The sequence below is a fragment of the Hordeum vulgare genome, chromosome 4H, assembly GCF_904849725.1.
Source record: "Hordeum vulgare subsp. vulgare chromosome 4H, MorexV3_pseudomolecules_assembly, whole genome shotgun sequence".
Taxonomy (NCBI): Eukaryota; Viridiplantae; Streptophyta; class Magnoliopsida; order Poales; family Poaceae; genus Hordeum; species Hordeum vulgare.
Window position 1 is genome coordinate 334,753,192 of NC_058521.1, and position 17,517 is coordinate 334,770,708.

The 17,517-nt window shown below is 45.7% G+C and overlaps 1 protein-coding gene across 3 annotated transcripts in view; it reads right to left on the reverse strand.

Moving 5' to 3' along the window:
* LOC123448582 (rho GTPase-activating protein 7-like) overlaps positions 1-17,517 on the reverse strand; it is a 49,579-nt gene that overhangs the window by 3,475 nt on the left and 28,587 nt on the right. For all 3 annotated transcript variants that reach the window (XM_045125530.1, XM_045125529.1, XM_045125531.1), the window contains exons 14-19: positions 16,912-17,232; positions 16,711-16,760; positions 1,518-1,578; positions 1,365-1,448; positions 558-671; positions 316-485 (exon numbers count right to left, since the gene is read on the reverse strand). In XM_045125530.1, coding sequence (XP_044981465.1) covers positions 316-485; positions 558-671; positions 1,365-1,448; positions 1,518-1,578; positions 16,711-16,760; positions 16,912-17,232 — 800 coding nt within the window. The remainder of the gene's footprint in view (positions 1-315; positions 486-557; positions 672-1,364; positions 1,449-1,517; positions 1,579-16,710; positions 16,761-16,911; positions 17,233-17,517) is intronic.

The window sequence follows — 17,517 nt, forward strand, 5'->3', positions numbered from 1 at the left end:
TACGAATAAAATAGTGACATAATATGATAAGTAAATTAGGAGAGCACAATATATTCAATTTATGTCTAGAAATATTGATACAATGCCCTCAATCATTTTTTATTAAAGTCTATTAAAGAAACCATGTTAAAACCACTGCAGCATAATTCAGCATAAAAGAATAAGATTTCACTTTGATGAAATAAAACAATTAAGAAACACCCAATGGGCTTCGAGTCACAAAAACTCAAAAGGTGTCATAACCACATAACCAACAACATTAATGGTGACAAAAAAGAAAGTTAGAAAGAACACAAATATAATCAATATGCTTACTGCTGTGAAAAATGGCCAGGATTACAGTGATAACGATCATTTGCACCAAGAGATGGACCATATTGTTGGTGGTGTTGTTGATTGAGTAGGAGGTGAAGTTCGGCCACCTTCTGTTTTAACCTCGCAACGTCAGCTTCAGCGAGAGCAATCTCCTCAAGCTCAGCCCTTGTCTTGAGAAAAATAAGGAGGAAAATGAGACTCCGTACGATGAGTCTAGCAAGTAGAGCAATGGTTGAAGGTACCTTTGAGTCCATAGCACGTGGACTTGAAAACTGTCCAGAAGACATGCTCAACCCAACCTCCAGTGCAGATCTAAGATCTCTCTCAGCTTGTAGCTGCTCTTGCAACCTGGACACCTGTAGATATAAAAATTGTGAAAACTATTATCAGAAAAATTCAACCACCATCTTGTGTATGGAACACGTTCAACAATACTTGCATAAAAACCCTGAAAGCAGAAAGTAACATTTTGGCCCCTAAACTTTTGGACTGTTTATTCTATAGTTACCCTGAAATTTATGTGGGGTTACAGGCACTATATTATTTTGGTTCCTCGATTTTAGAAGTGCTTCTGGCTAAATCCTTCCATCAATAAATTTACCAAGCCTGTCTAGCCTCCGAGTAACTGACAATCTGTCTGTAGAGAGAAGTTCCAAACACAAGAGAGCCAACTACCACAAATCTTGGCTAGGACTAGTGTATCTAAAATCAGAGCCAAGTAAAATGTCATCGTGCTATCTTTACGGAATATAAACATTGATGATGACTCACTATGTAGATAGCACACAAACTTCCATCAAAAAAATAACTGAAAGAAGGAAAAGAAGTTCTCGAGCGAACGAATGGGACATTAGGTTTTAAGCATTCTTTCATTTAGCATTCTTGGTGAAGGTAAACGACTCAATTGTCCTGCGGGACAAAGTAGCAATCAATGAAGTTTAAGATAAACTGAAACCCAGCGGTTGGCAACAGAGATGGCTCTTTCCCTAACATAGAATATATGATGCGGTTACCGAGCAAAATTAACAAGGCAAGGAAATGGAGCATACATCCTGTTCCAGGGCCAAACGGCGTTCATGTAGTGCTTGCTTTCTTCTTTCTAAACTCGACTGTAAAATTGCATTACCCCGAGCCTGGGAGACACTTTCCATTAGATTACTGGAAGACAATAAATAAAGTAAACCAGTTGGTGTGAAATTTACCTCTTTGGCAATTCTGTTCTGCAAATCATTCTTCGCAACTTCAAGCCTTTGAATCGCAAGCCTGAAAGGTTTGTTTTCATAGAAAAATTGACCTTGATAAATTGCACGGGCATCGGTGGCAAAATAGTCAGGAAGCTAACAGAAGTTTTAAAACTATACACTACCTTGTAACATTCATTGTCAAACAACGAATATTCAATTCGACAACAATATTAACTAAGGCAGAAACTACAGATATACATATAGCAAAAGTTATAGGGGTTGGAGCCATATTTGAGACTTAAAATTGAAAATACAGGCAACTTCATCTACATTTCCATTTCAAAACTATTTCCATCACTATATGTTGAACCGGTATGGGCCCAAGCCCATCAAGCTTTGTCACTTAGGGCCCAAGCCCATGTGGAGGTGCTGACCTAGAAAGGAGCATCCAGTCCTCCAGTTCCCATGTGAGCCGCCACACACACATAGAACGAACGCAGGAAACCAGACAGGAGAGCTAGAGCTGTCTGCAGGTACTCCCATCTCATGATTCAACATGGTATCAGACGCCAGGTTCGGCGGGGCCTGACGGCGACAGCGAGTCCAGGCGGCAGAGAGGCGAGTCCGGGCTGCTGCTGCGGCAGCGGCTTGTGCGTGCAGCAGCTGCGCGTGCGAGGCAGAGAGGCGACTGTTGTGAGCGGTTGCTCCGTCCGGAGATAAGCTGCTGCGTGCGGCTCGGCAGAACTAGGAGGAGGTGCGGCTGCTGGAGTTGCTGTGCGGGAGGCAAGAGAGAAACCTGCTTGAGGGCTGCTGTAAGGAATCTGCTGGAGTTGTGGGCTGCTGCTGTGCGCTGGTGCTTGCTGTTTTTGCTGCTGTGGACCTGCTGCTGAAAGGGAAGGGAAGAGAAGAGCTGCTGCAGAGGAGGCTGTGGCTGCCTGAAGCTGTGTTTGGTGCTGATGTAGGTGCTGCAGTGGAGGCTGTGGCTGCCTGAAGCTGTGTTTGGTGCTGATGTAGGTGCTGCAGAGGAGGCTGTGGCTGCCTGAAGCTGTGTTTGCTGCTGCTGTAGGTGGACAAGGTGTTGTGGGTTGAGAGCTGCTGCTGCTGATTGTAGAGGAGAAGCGCTTGAGGGGGAGAGCCTCACGCTCAAGGAGAGGCTCTTCCTGATGGAACAGGAGGTCGGCAGGGGGCGCCGTCTTGTGACCATCGAGGCGCGTTTTGCAGGGGCCGATGGTGCTGCTGGCAGCGCCAAGAATGCTGTTGTTCTGAAGGAGATGGGTGATACCGTAGCTGCGGCTGGTGCTCACTATGCAATCAAGGAGTCTCTAGGGAATGATGACATGAGAAGGGGTGATGTGGAGCCAGAGAAGAGTGGTGAGGACTGTGCAGAGAAGGCCAGTGCAAGGTCAGAGAAGGAATACAACATGACTGTAGCAGAGGTTGAGAGGCTCACGGAGGAACTGGAAAGCCTCAAGAGGAAGGTGGAGGAAATCCAGGCTGGCGAGGAAACAACCGAGGGGGCGACACGTAAGAAGGATGCTCAACCGTTAGGTTGAGGGCTGAGTTGGAGGAGCTTCATGCTTTCATATCACAGCTCCAAATTGCAGGCTCGAATCGCTCTGGAGATAGTGCTCACTGGACCTCCACTGATGAAGATAGTCCGGAAAAGACATCTCTTGCTGCTAATGAGAATGGTCTAAAATGGGTTCTAGACTCTGGAGCATCTAGGCATGTTGCGGGCAAATCCTGCATGTTCGAATCTTACAATAAGCATCCTCCTTCTCACACGGGCACTATACAAACTGCTGATGGCACAAAACAGCCTGCCATTGGAGTTGGTACAGTAAAGTGCACTACGACTATTTCCCTATCCTCAGTTTTACATGTGTCAGCTTTTCCTGTCAATTTGGTGTCTTTCAATGCTCCCATTGATCAAATAGACTGTCGTGTGATGATGCTTGACAAATTCGGTTGCGAGATTCAGGAGCAACAAACGAGGCAAACGGTTGGGACTGGCACCAGAAATAGGGGGCTCTGGTATATGGATCAGGGGGTGCAGCCAGACTTGATTTGTGCTGCGACCATGTCTCATTTGATAAGACGAGGAGAAGCAAGCGATGATCCATCACTGTAGGATGGGACATGTCTCATTTGATAAGATGAGTAGAATATTTCTAGATGTTATGTGTGGAATAGGCAAGGGCAAGCTAACATGTGGTGCTTGCGAATATGCAAAACACACAAGAGCTACATATGTGAGTAAGGGGCTTAGGAGCATATCTCCTTTTATGCTCTTCATTCGGATGTATGGAAGAGCCCAGTTGTGTCAGTGAATGGAATGAAGTACTTTGTTGCCTTTATTCACTGCTATACTCGTATGACCTGGATTTATTTGATGCGTCATAAGGATGAGGTGTTCAGCTGTTTTGAGGATTTCCATGCCTTGGTAAATAACCAGTTTAAGGTGCAGGTGCAGATGATCAGGACTGTCAATGGCATAGAGTATGTGAACAACACCTTTGGTGCCTTCTTGTCTGACCAAGGGATTCTTCATCAAACTTCTTGTTCGGACACCGCCCCCCTCCAGAATGGAGTGGCAGAAAGGAAGAATCTACATATTCTTGAGGTTGCTCGGTCGTTGATGTTTACCATGAATGTGTGCTAGGGCATATCTCGTCCTAAGTGATTTTGGTGATTGATGACAGTACCTATGCGGACTAATCATGTGCATTGAGCATTTCAGATAACACATGACAAGGCACAAGACGATTGGTCGCCCCTCGGTGGTTTTGAAGCACGGTGGATTCTACGGTTCTCTTTGGTGGTTTTGAGTCGTAGGAAAGCCGTACTATTAAGAGGGGGTCCGCATCGGAAAGGTTTGGGTGGAATCAACACACACACGCACACTTTTTCTTTCCACCACCTTTTCTTTGCAGCAATGGAGCTCACGCATGATCTCTCCCTATCTCTGCAAAAAGATCCAGCGGTAGTACCGTTGGCTGAGCGGTAGTATCGCTCCGGATGAGCGGTAGTACCGCTCTCTCTAAGCGGTTGTACTTCGTCAGACTTTTTGCGAGTACTTTTCCAGCGGTGGTAGACCCGATAGTAGTATTTTTACTGCCGTGGCTATATGCCTACCAAGCGGTAGTACCGCTGGGGCTGGCGGTACTACCGCTCCCCACCAAGCGGTAGTACCGCCAGGGCAGCGGTAGTACCGCTTCCCTCAAGCGGTAGTACCGCTAGGGGCAGCGGTAGTACCGCTACCCCCAAGCGGTAGTACCGTGCTGAGGGTGTTGTAAGTGAGGGTAACGGTGAGATTTGTTCCCTCACTATATAAAGGGTTCTTCCACTCCAAGAACCCTACTTTGATCTTCCAAGACTCCATTGTTGCTCCTAAGCTCATTTGGGCCCGATCTCTCTCCTTAGCCAATCAAACTTATTGATTTCCTAGGGATTGGTTGAGAAGGCCAAGATCTACACTTCCACCAAGAGATATTTGATTCCCCCCACTAATCCCTTGCGGATCTTGTTACTCTTGGGTGTTTGAGCACCCTAGACGGTTGAGGTCACCTCGGAGCCATATCCATTATGGTGAAGCTCCGTGGTCTTGTTGGGAGCCTCTGATCATTGTGTGGAGATAGCCCCAACCTTGTTTGTAAAGGTCCGGTCGCCGCCTTCAAGGGCCCAATAGTGGAATCACGACACCTCGCATTGTGTGAGGGCATGAGGAGAATACGGTGGCCCTAGTGGCTTATTGAGGAGCATTGTGCCTCCACACCGCTCCAACGAAGACGTACTTCCTGTCAAAGGGAAGGAACTTCGGCAACACATCCTCGTCTTCATCGGTTTCACTTGCGGTTATCTCTTACCTTTACTTTGTGTATATTATTGTTGTTGTGTATTTCTTGCTTGCACTAGTTGTCATGGTAGTTAGGATCATATAGGTTGCTCACCTAGTAGTTAATTTAGAGAACCTTTGTGCTGCTTTCTCTAACTTGTTAAGAAGAGTTAAAAATTGGTAGTTGCCTATTCCCCCCCCCCCCCCCTCTAGTCAACCATATCGATCCTTTCAATTGGTATCAAAGCCACGTCTCTTTATTAAGAGTTTCACCACCCGAAGAGTATGGTTGACGATGGAGAGGGAGTCAGTGGACCACCCGAGGCCGTGGCCTTGAATTCGGTCACAAGGGACGACTTGAATGAGGCTATGGCCTCCCTCAGGTCATCCTTGACGAACGAAGTCAAGTCCATGTTTAAAGAGTTGCTTGAGGGGTTAAAAAATTCTCCCGAACCGGCGTTGGTTGTTAAACCTACCAACTCGGAATCGGAGGCCAATTCCACCAAGGAAGCGGCTAAAGGTATGCAACCTTCTTCCCCTCTCAACAAGAATGGGATAGGAACCTTTGCCTCGGTTCCACCTCCCCCGGTCTATGGAAGACCGGTTCTTACACCACATATTAATAATCTTGATCCTCCTCCTAAGCTTGTTAAGGGGGAGTTTGCTAACTGGGTGTTTTGCATTAAGTCTCATTTGAATCATAGCTCAACAAATTTATGGAGAATCATTGAGCAAGGCTTCTACCTGCATGACCCAAGCAACCTCACGCCAAGAGAAGAAACGAACAATCAATATAATCATTCCGCATTGTTCATTCTTCAGTCCGCAGTTCCTCCTCAAGATCTTCCTCACTTGCGTCCTTTCGCTCGTGCCAAGGACTGTTGGGAGCACATCATGGTGTTGTACAAGGGAAGCTCAAGCATTCAACGATCCAACTATGAAGTGGTTCTTGATGCGGCTGATGAGTTTGTGATGAAGGAAGATGAGGACCCTCGAGATCTCTATCGAAGGGTGACTACTCTTGTTGTTGCTCTCCAGGATCACGGGAGCAAGGATGTGAATGACACATGGATCAAGCGCAAGTTTCTCAAGGCCATCATGCCATTCGACAAAGCCATGTCATCTGTCATTCGTCAACGGCCAGATTTTCAATCCTTGTCCTCCGGTGAAGTGTTGGATGAATTCATTGCAATGAATATCATGAACAAGACTGCTGATAATGCTCTTGCTCGCGTTCGGTCAAAGACAGCTTCACCCAGCCTTGCCTTAAAAGCCAAGGTTTTTTCTGATGAAGAAGAGGAAGAGGAAGAGGAAGAGGATGGCTGCCATGAAGACACTAAGTATGCTTATCACGAGCACATGGCTCTTGCGTCAAGGGAATTCTGGGGCAACAAGAGAAACTCCAGACCCAACTTCTCCAAGAATAACTCGAGTGGGTCCAAGATCAAGCAGCGTGTGAGGACATGTTATAACTGCGGCAATGTGAGTCACTTTGTGGCAGATTGTCCTTATGAGAAGAAAGACAACGGTGGCAAGCTCATTCGCAAGGACAAAGCCAAGTCTTTCTCAAACAAGAACAATTTTGTCAAGAAACCCCATCCAAAGGGTATGGTGGCACTTGAAGAGTACACCTCCGACGATGATGATGATACGGTGGCAACGGCTACTATAGCCATTGCCAGCTCCTCTCCCAAGGTGTCTCTCTTCGGCGCCCCCAACGACAACCGCATCGTCAAGTGCCTTATGGCCAAAGGTATCGATCAGGTAACACCCAGCATTAAGACCACCATCACTACTGCTCCCTCATTGTTAAACTGTGTTGATGATAGTGATGCCGTGGAACTTAATGAGCATGATTTTGACAAATTTCTGTGTAAAATCAAAGGAGAATCCAAGAAGCATTTTGTTGCTCTTTTGGAACAACTGGGTGAGGCTAATGACCTCATTGAGTCTCATGAGGAGACTATCTCCGAGATGCAAGGACATAGTCGTGACTATGCCGATGAGATTGTTGAATTATTTATTGCTCTAGAAGAAGAGCGCAGTCTTCGTTTGGCTCTTGAAGAGTCACACAACGATGATTGTGCTAAATTACAAAAAGAGCTAGATCACGCTATTGTTCTTACCCGTGTGCTTAAGTCTGAAAAGGCTGCACTTGGGGTTAGCCATGAAAGACTCAAGGGAGAGTTTGATACACTTGACAAGGCCCACAAGGTCTTGAAAGGTGCACATTTCTCCCTGAAGGAGTCTCATGATCAACTCCAAGCAAAGCTTACCAAGGAAATCTCTACCTGTCCTCCTTTTGTTTTAATTGATAGTGTTTGTGCGACTAACCCTTGTTGTGAGCATGTACATCTTGTGGAGGAAAATGCTAAGTTGAAGGATCAACTTGAGAAGGGTCTTGTGTCATGCATCCAAGGCGAGAAGAACCTAAACAATCTTTTGAGTAATCAAAAGGAAGTTGTAGGAAATGAGGGACTTGGACTTACATCCAAGTCGAAAAGAAAAAGAAAGAACAGGAACAAGCGATCGCTTACTCTCAAGGACATCTTTGTCAAAGAGGACAAGGCGACTCAGAAGGAGAACAAGAACAAGGTAGGGGATGGTAATGCCAAGAAGGGCAAAACCATCCCTACCAACACAGCCGGCAAATTTAATCCTTCTTATGTTTTATGTCGTGCTGGATATGGACATGTCTATGCCAGATTTGTTGGTTCTTATTATGAGTCCATTGAATGGGCTAATTGTGTTCCTAAGACCCTTGTTTCTAACATCAAAGGACCCATTCAAGAATGGGTACCTAAAACCAAGCCTTGATCTATTGCAGGAGTTTGCTTCCGGTGGGGTGCCATGGTTGCTCGATAGTGGAGCAACAAATCATATAACCGGAAGCAAGGACTTGGTGGTGGACGTACATCCTACCCCATCTATGCCCTCCCATGTCCAATTTGCTGATGCTTCAACGTCTAAGGTAGTGGGATTTGGTAAGGTGGTCATCTCTCAAGATTTATCTATTGAGAAGGTCATGCTTGTTGAGTCCCTTGCTTACAATTTACTTTTTGTTCGTCAACTTGCAATTATGGGCTTTGCCACATTCTTTAATCTTGATACCGTGGCCCTTTTGTGGAGCAAGACTCTTAAAGTAGCCTATGTTGGATATGTCGAAAATGGTCTCTATGTGGTGAACTTTTCAAAGGCGACCCACTAAGACTGCGACTTGTCTAATCGCTAAAGTTGTTGTGGGCTTGGCTTTGGCATCGCCGACTAGCCACTTTTCAAAGGCGACCCACTAAGACTGCGACTTGTCTAATCGCTAAAGTTATTATGGCTTGGCTTTGGCATCGCCGACTAGCCCATGTCAATATGAGATCTTTGCAAAGTCTTCTCAAAGGGGACCATTTTCGTGGACTAAGAAATGTGAGTTTTGCCAGAGATCGTGCTTGCAGTGCTTGTATTGAAGGGAAGATTCATGAAACTGTTCATCGTCCCACGACTCTCATTTACACTAAGAGGCCCTTGGAGCTCCTTCATATGGATCACTTTGGTCCTCCATCTTGTGATAGTCTTGGGGGCAGAAAGTACTGCTTGGTGATTGTTGATGATTACTCAAGATACACTTGGGTATATTTCTTCAAGAGGAAGAGTGAGACTCAACAGACCGTCCTCAACTTTGCTAATGAAGCTCAACGTTAACATGAAGCAAATATTTTGATGATTAGAAGTGACAACGGCACCGAGTTCAAGAACTACACTCTGGATGAGTTTCTCAGTGATGAGGGGATCAAGCATCAATATTCAGCACCATACACCTCTCAACAAAATGGTGTGGCGGAAAGGAAGAACCGGACGTTGATGGGCGCAGCAAGAACAATGATGGCGGAATTTAAATCTTCGTACAACTTTTTCGGCCGAACCCATCAACACAGCATGTCATGCATCCAATCGGCTCAATATCCGCAAAGGCTTGAACAAGACTCCATATGAGATCCTCACCGGAAACAAGCCCAACCTCAAGTACTTCAGGGTTTTCGGGTGTAAGTGTTTCATTCTCAAGAAAGGTGCTCGTCTAGCTAAATTTGATTCTAGAGCTCAAGAGGGCATTTTTGTTGGTTATGCTATAAACTCTCATGCTTACCGTGTCCTCAACAAGTCCACCAGACTCATTGAGGAGACGTGTAACGTGGAGTTTGATGAAAATAATGGCTCCCAGGTGGAGCAAGGTGGTCTTTGTGATGTAGGTGATGAAATTCCTCCCCAAGCCATAAGAAGAATGGGGATTGGTCAAAAGCTCCCCATTTAGGAACCCCTTGTGGCTGAAGGAGGACAATGCTCTACTCAAGTGGAGCCATCACCCTCGCTAGTCCCACACGCTTCCGATGAACAAAGTGAAGACCCTCAACCAGCTGAACAGGATCAAGGACGAGATCAACCACACGAAGATGGTGATGCACCAAATGATGTCCAAGTTCTAATACAAGGTTTCAAATCTGCTCAAGATCAAGATGAAGTGCGGCCACAAGATCAAGATCAAGAGCAGCCACAAGATAAAGAACAAACCAGTGAGCTTGCTCAACATGATGATCAAGTTGATGCTCCTCAATTAACTAGCGCGGAACTCCTGAAGCGTCGCGCTGCCAAGATAGCATCCAAGCTAAGGGCCAAATCACATCTTATGAAGAATGTGCTTGGAAGCTTAAAAAGAGGAGTATCCACTCGTAAACAAATTTTAAATTATTGTGAACATCACGCGTTTGTTTCATATTGTGAACCTCAATAGGTACAGGAACCGCTCGATGACGAGGATTGGCTTATGGCCATGCATGAAGAACTGAACAACTTCGAGCGCAATCAAGTCTGGGAATTAGTGCCAAGACCAAAGGTGGAACATAATGTCATTGGGACCAAATGGATATTCAAAAACAAGCAAGATGCCAATAGGATTGTGGTTCGAAACAAGGCAAGACTGGTGGCTCAAGGCTACTCCCAAGTCGAGGGTATCGACTACGGTGAAACCTTTGCTCCTGTTGCTCGTCTTGAATCTATTCGCATGCTGCTTGCATTTGCCTCTCATCATGATTTCAAATTACAACAAATGGATGTGAAGAGGGCATTTCTTAATGGTCCTTTAAATGAGTTGGTATATGTCAAACAACCCCCGGGGTTCGAACATCCCAAGCTCCCCAATCATGTATACAAACTCAATAAGGCGCTCTATGGCCTTAAACAAGCCCCACATGCGTGGTATGAGTACCTTACCGAGTTGTTGCAAGATCGTGGGTTTGAAATTGAGAAGATCGATCCCACCCTTTTTACCAAAAAGGTCAAAGGGGATTTGTTCATATGCCAACTATATGTTGATGATATCATTTTTGGTTCTCCTAACAAATCTTTCAATGAAGAATTTGTTGCACTAATGACCGAGAAATTTGAGATGTCAATGATGGGTGAGTTGAAGTTCTTCCTCGAATTCGAGATTAAACAAGGCTTAGAAGGAACCTTCATCAAACAAGTCAAGTACACTCAAGACATGCTCAAGAGGTTCGCGCTAGAAGACGTCAAGCCGGTCAAATTTCCCATGCCAACCAGATGCAAGCTTGACAGTGATCCCGATGGTAAAGCAGTGGATCAAAAGGTATATCGCTCCATGATTGGATCCCTTCTTTAACTTTGTGCATCTAGACCGGATATCATGTTGAGTGTAGGGATTTGTGCACGGTTTCAATCTGCACCAAAAGAAAGCCACTTTGCGGCTGTTAAACGAATCTTTCGATATTTGGCTCATACCCCAAACTTTGACCTATGGTATCCCAAAGGAGCAAGCTTCAATCTAGTGAGCTATTCTGACTCAGATTGGGTAGGAGACTGTGTGGAGAGGAAGTCAACGTCTGGAGGATGTCAATTTCTTGATCGTTCGCTGGTAAGTTGGTCTTCAAAGAAGCAAAACTGTATCTCACTGTCTTCCACCAAGGCTGAGTATGTTGCAGCTACAAGTTGTTGTGCACAGTTGCTATGGAGGAGGCAAACTTTAAAGGATTACGGTGTCACTTGTGTCAAAGTGCCCCTTTCTATATGACAATCAAAGTGCTATCAAGATTTCCCTCAATCCGATGCAACATAGCAAAACCAAGCATATTGATATTCGTCATCACTTCATCCGTGAGCATATCAAGCGTGAAGATATTGAGGTCAAATTCATCAACACTCAAGAGCAGCTTGCAGATATTTTCACTAAGCCCCTAGATGAAGTAAGGTTCCGGAAGTTAAGGCATGAGTTAAATATCATTGATTCAAGTAATGTGGATCAAAACTAGGCACTCTCCACCTCATTATGCATTATATCTTGCTCTAGGTGTAGGCATGGACATACAGGGAGTGTTGTTCAACCAATGAACTTTCCCTCCCCCCATTATGCATAAATCGATCAAGTCTTTCACATTAGCCATTATTGATGACACTTGTGTTTTAAAGACGAGGTTTGGTCATGAACCCAAGGATAATTCTTTGCGGTATCATACCATTTGTCTCAAACATAGGTGGCTCCGGCCACCGTCCCCTTCCTGCAAAAGAGGGTTATGACGATACCAGCCAGTATGTTTTGTTTACGTTTCTATTCTAATAATGTCTGGTATGTGTCCATAGTGATTTTTCGCAGTTTTGGCAATTTCTGGAATTTTTCTGATTTTTTGGGCACGGTATTACCGCTGTCAGGAGCGGTACTACCGCTCAGACTACCGCCGCAATTGGTCATTTTCAGAGTGTGTACCGCCTCAGGGGGAGCGGCACTACCCCGATGACCCGAGCGGTACTACCGCCGGAATCGAGCGGTACTACCGCTATGACTAGCGCGATACTACCGCCCTGCCCGTGCCCTGAGGGGTATTTAAGCAGCGGAGGCAGTTTTTCTGTCCCATTTGTTCCTTTCCCGTGGAGCTCTCTCTCTTTCTCTCGAATCTCACCAGAGGAGATCTCCCTCCGCGGTGCTTCTCCTTCCGTTCCAGTTGAAGGGATTGCCCCCTTCCTCCTCCTTGTGCCATGGATCCCGGTACTGCCCCTATCCTCCCTCTCTTGATTTGATTTTCTTGGTTCTGGGTTAGGGGCTTGGTGTATTGGCTCCATTGTTATGGCATGATTTTGTCTCGTTAATGGATGGGAGGAGAGGTTTAGAGAGTGTTCCATCGTGTTTTGTTGATTAGATTATGCATAGTTTGGGTCTCCGGTCGTATTAAATCTACAACACCATTGTTAGATCTATTTTCTGCTCCGTCAGATCTGTAATCACGCGGTACTACCGCTCGTGGAGCGGTACTACCGTTGTGCCTTATATGCATGATCTTACTTGGTTCCATCTGATTTTTCTCCTATTTTCTGGACTTTGCCATGACTTCTTTTTGTCATTTTCGCGTGCTTGTGTTGCGTGTCACAGGTGGTGGCTCCCGTCGCTCAAACCCGGTTCGTGACACCCAGTCCAAGAGGTTCCGCAACTCTGATGGCCCGAAAGGTTCCAATCCTCTGAAGCGCAATATAAAGAAGACTGCATCGAAGGACAAGGAGGCCAACGTTGACTATGACACTATGCCTCTTAAAGAGTATGTGCGGCGCCAAAAGATCAATTCATATGTCACTGAGAGGGTTCAGATGAGGGGTTGTGAGCTGTTCTGGTCCAAGCAGCAAGCACTGATCTATCAAGATGTCGTCCTGACTCGACAGAAAATCTATGTCCGGGTGCAGTGGATTGATCTCAACCATCTCCAGAGGGATCCTTTATATTTTGGAGAGGCCCTGAATATGATACAACAGCTGGGTATTGAGGACCTCATCACCTTTCCCTATGACTTCGATCCAGATATAGTGGCACAATTCTATGTCACTGTCCACTTTCATGTTGATGTGGATCGTACTATGACCTGGATGACCAATGGCGAGAAGATGTCTGGCTCTTGGATTGAGTTCATGAAGCTTCTGAATGTCCCTGACGAGGTGCTGCATAACCCTGTTGGCTTGCGTCCTCATGCCAACCCCGGTGCTACCCCCAAGGAGAAGTTGATGCCCTTCTATCTCAGAAAGAATGTGCTCCCCTCCTTCTTGGATGTCATGCATAGGATCTTCCGCAACACTCTGTTCCCCCGGGTTGGCAACAAAGACCAAGTACATTCTTATTTGATGGACATGCTTCTTATGTGTGAGGAGGGACGGACGAAGAACTCTGGCCCACTCGATGTGTCTAATGTGATGTTTTGCGAGCTTCAGATGGCAATATACAACCGTAAGGTTCCCATCTATGGGTCTTACCTGTACTACTTCATCAAGACAAAGTGGTCTGAGTCTTTTCCTCGTGTGCCCTTCCCTGCTGCCATTGGGTGTATCAGCCATGAGCTCATCAAGCTGCGCCAGAAAGACAAGTGGGCCAACACCTCTTCCCGTACTGCTGAACGCATGGAGACTGAGCAGGAGGCTGTTGCTGCTGAGGATGAGGGCGGCCCTGCCACACATACCCGTTCTTCTGCTGAGCCATCTTGGGCCAAGAAGCTGAAGGACCAGATGAGGACCTTATTTTGCATGCAGGCGAAGGCGCAATATCTGACTCATGTGGCCCAGAAGGAGAGCCATTAGAGGGATAAGCGTATCATGAGGAAGCTTGACGTGCACTTCTCGAGCGGATCTGAGGAGGTCATCACTCCAGAGGCTAATTGGATGCAGGCGAGAGACTTCCAGTGGGCTGAGTCTGATCAGGAGCCTGATGAGGAAGCTGAGGAGGAGACTTATCCGGAGGCTACGGAGGAATCTGATGAGGAGTTCGATGGCTGAGCTACCATCTGCGTCGTTCGCGTCCTCTCTGCCTTTTTGGTGTCCTGATGCCAAAGGGGGAGAGAATGTAGGGATTTGCTTTGGTTTTTCGTATTTTCTGAGTCTTTCTTTGCTGAACTTGGCTGGTTTTATCGTGTCGGATAATTTATCATGTGTGTGAAGACTCTTGGTCATATGGTGTGAGACATATGCTATCCCTATACTATCTTTCTTATCTCTCTATATGCTTAGCCTGTGAGTTCATTTATCTTGTGCCCTTATCTTTATGCTCACATGTTATACCTTGCCTCCTTACTCAGCGTTGTATCGGGTCATTGCAAGGAGTATCCGTCTATGATTCCTAGGAGAGTGTTTTTCCTTGGATTGTGTGCCTTGCTGTTCATAGCACTACTTTAAACATGCACACATCCAGGGGGAGCCAGTCTCTAGTTCATAGACTTTGGGTTTGCATATGTCTTCATTATATTCTCTTTTGTGCAAATCCGGTGTTGTCATCAATTCACCAAAAAGGGGAGATTGTTAGGGCATATCTCGTCCTAAGTGATTTTGGTGATTGATGACAGTACCTCTGCGGGCTAATCATGTGCATTGAGCATTTCAGATAACACATGGCAAGGCACAAGACGATTCGTCGTCCCTCGGTGGTTTTGAAGCACGGTGGATTCTACGGTTCTCTTTGGTGGTTTTGAGTCGTAGGAAAGCCATACTATTAAGAGTGGGTCCGCGTCGGAAAGGTTTGGGTGGAATCAACACACACACGCACACTTTCTCTTTCCATCACCTTTCTTTGCAGCAATGGAACTCCCGCATGATCTCTCCCTGTCTCTACAAAAAGATCCAGCGGTAGTACCGCTCCGGATGAGCGGTAGCACCGCTTCGGGACGGTAGTACGGCTCTCTCTGAGCGGTTGTACTTCGTCAAACTTTTTGCGAGTACTTTTCCAGCAATGGTAGACCCGGTAGTAGTATTTTTCTACCGTGGCTATATGCCTACCAAGCAGTAGTACCACTCCAGGCCTAGCGGTAATACCGTTGGGGCTGGCGGTAGTACCGCTCCCCACCAAGCGGTAGTACCGCTTCCCTCAAGCGGTGGTACCACTTGTTGATCAACCGGACACCTTCAAGGATACTCGGCATGAAATCGTCGTGTGAATTATTTTTTGGAGAAAACAAGTTTGTTGTTCCCCCAAAGTTGTTTGGCAGTACCTGCTTTGTTCATGACCACCGACCTTCTATCGGGAAGCTAGATCCGCGAGCAGTGAAGTGTGTTTTTCTGGGATATGCTTTGAGTCAGCAGGGGTACAAATGTTGTTGTCCCTCTAAGAAACATCGATTTATAAGTATGGATGTCACTTTCAGGGAGTCTGAGCCATTCTATGGTGGGCCGACAGACCTAAGTTTGTTGTTTGCAGAGCTTGACCACTTACACTCTATGCAGGATGGTCGAGAGGGGGAGAAGGTTGTATCTCATTCTCGGGATGATTCTGTGGACACTAACACTCACGGGGATGTACATGTTCAAGTCTAGCCAATTGTGGGTACAATTCCGGTTGGTACTCTCATGATGGTGATGTGCAGGTCCAGGTTCAGCCAACAGTGGGTTCCATTCAGATTGGTAATTTCCAGCTCCCTGTTCAAGATCGGTGGCAAGAGATTCCCTTAGTGTACTCTCAACGACAGCCACAAGTGCCACAAGTGCATAGCTCATCTAGCACACCCTGGTATATTCACGGCGGCAACCACAAGTGCAGGGGGAGCAGTTAGTGTAGGAGGAGCAGCAGGGCAGTGATGCAAGCTCAGCTGACACAGTGGAACTTCCTATTTCGTTGCGGAAGGGGGCACGTGAAGCGACACAGAAGGCTTTACCACCAGATGTTTTTGATGATCATGACATTGGAAATTTTGTGTCTTATGAGGCTTTGTCTCCTTCCTATAGAGGGTTTGTCGCCTCTCTTCAAACTGTGTCAATCCCAATGGATTGGAAGGCTGCAAAGCAAGATCCGAAGTGGCATGAAGCGATGATAGAAGAGTTGAAAGCATTGAGGAAAAACAAGACGTGGATGCTAAGCACATTACCGGCAGAGAGTTGTAAGTGGATCCATACAGTGAAGCAAAATCCCGGGGGGGAGGTGGAACGGTATAATAAGGCCAGATTGGTCGCCGGAGAATATAGTCAAACTTATGGAATTGACTATGACGAGACGTTTGCTCTTGTGGCAAAGATGAACACAGTAAGGATATTGGTTTCCTGTGCTGCAAACTTTGGATGGAAGTTGCATCAACTAGATGTTAAGAACGCCTTCTTGCATGGTGAGTTGCAGGAAGTGTACATGGAGATACCACCACGTTTTGGTACATCAGAGACCACGGGAAAGGTATGCAAACTGAAGAAATCCTTGTATGGACTGAAGCAATCACCGAGGGCATGGTTTGATAGATTCAGGCGTGTTGTTCATGGTATGGGGTATGGTCAGTGTAACGGTGACCACACAGTGTTCTACAGACACTCTGACCACCAAGTAAAGCAGTGTTGTAAAAACATAAGATTGATGTTTAGTGTAAAAGAGCATACTCTTCTTCACCAGATGAGTCAACTGATTCTGAATGCTGACTCTTTCTTGCCTGCATAAATGATGCATAAAAATCAGAATGCTGAATGATGGTACGAAGAGAACTATAATTCAACATGCCAGAGAAGTTGGCACAACAGTGCATTATTCCTACTCGGGGCGCCCCGTGAAAGGAAGAAAATATAAATAGATTCATTGCTTACATTATTACGCCCCCAAAAGTTACTGCGCTTCACATGTGAGTGAGATCCATTAGTTTTGTTCGAGTGTTTGTCTCCAGAACATTCCGAACTGTTACCAGGTAAAGTAATTCCACCATCCAAAGAAGAAAGGATCTCTCCCATAGACAATGGAGTTTCATGACCGAACGTTGGGTTGGAAGGATTCTTTTCACTCAGAGGCATTTCCATAGTTTTTGAACCATTTTCAGATGAATGATTTTTTGGAACTTTGCCTAAATCTGTCTTTTCTTCCAATCCTTTATCATCAACAGAGCAATCAGCATCTGAATCATCAGAATGAACCTGTTGTTCAATCAGAAGCAGCATAATAAGAATCAAAGCAACGACATCACTGCGGTTACAACACTAATCCTAAAATCAAATCACGCATGCATATATATATATATATATGTGCATGCGTGTCTAGCAATAATAATCACAATATAACACTAGAAATAAGATCAGGCTCCATGGAGCCTTATTTTTTACAACCCCAAAATTCATCAAAATTCGTATTTTTACATTTCAAAAAAATCTGAAAATAAATATGGATACATGGAAGCATAACACACATGTGTGTAAATTTTT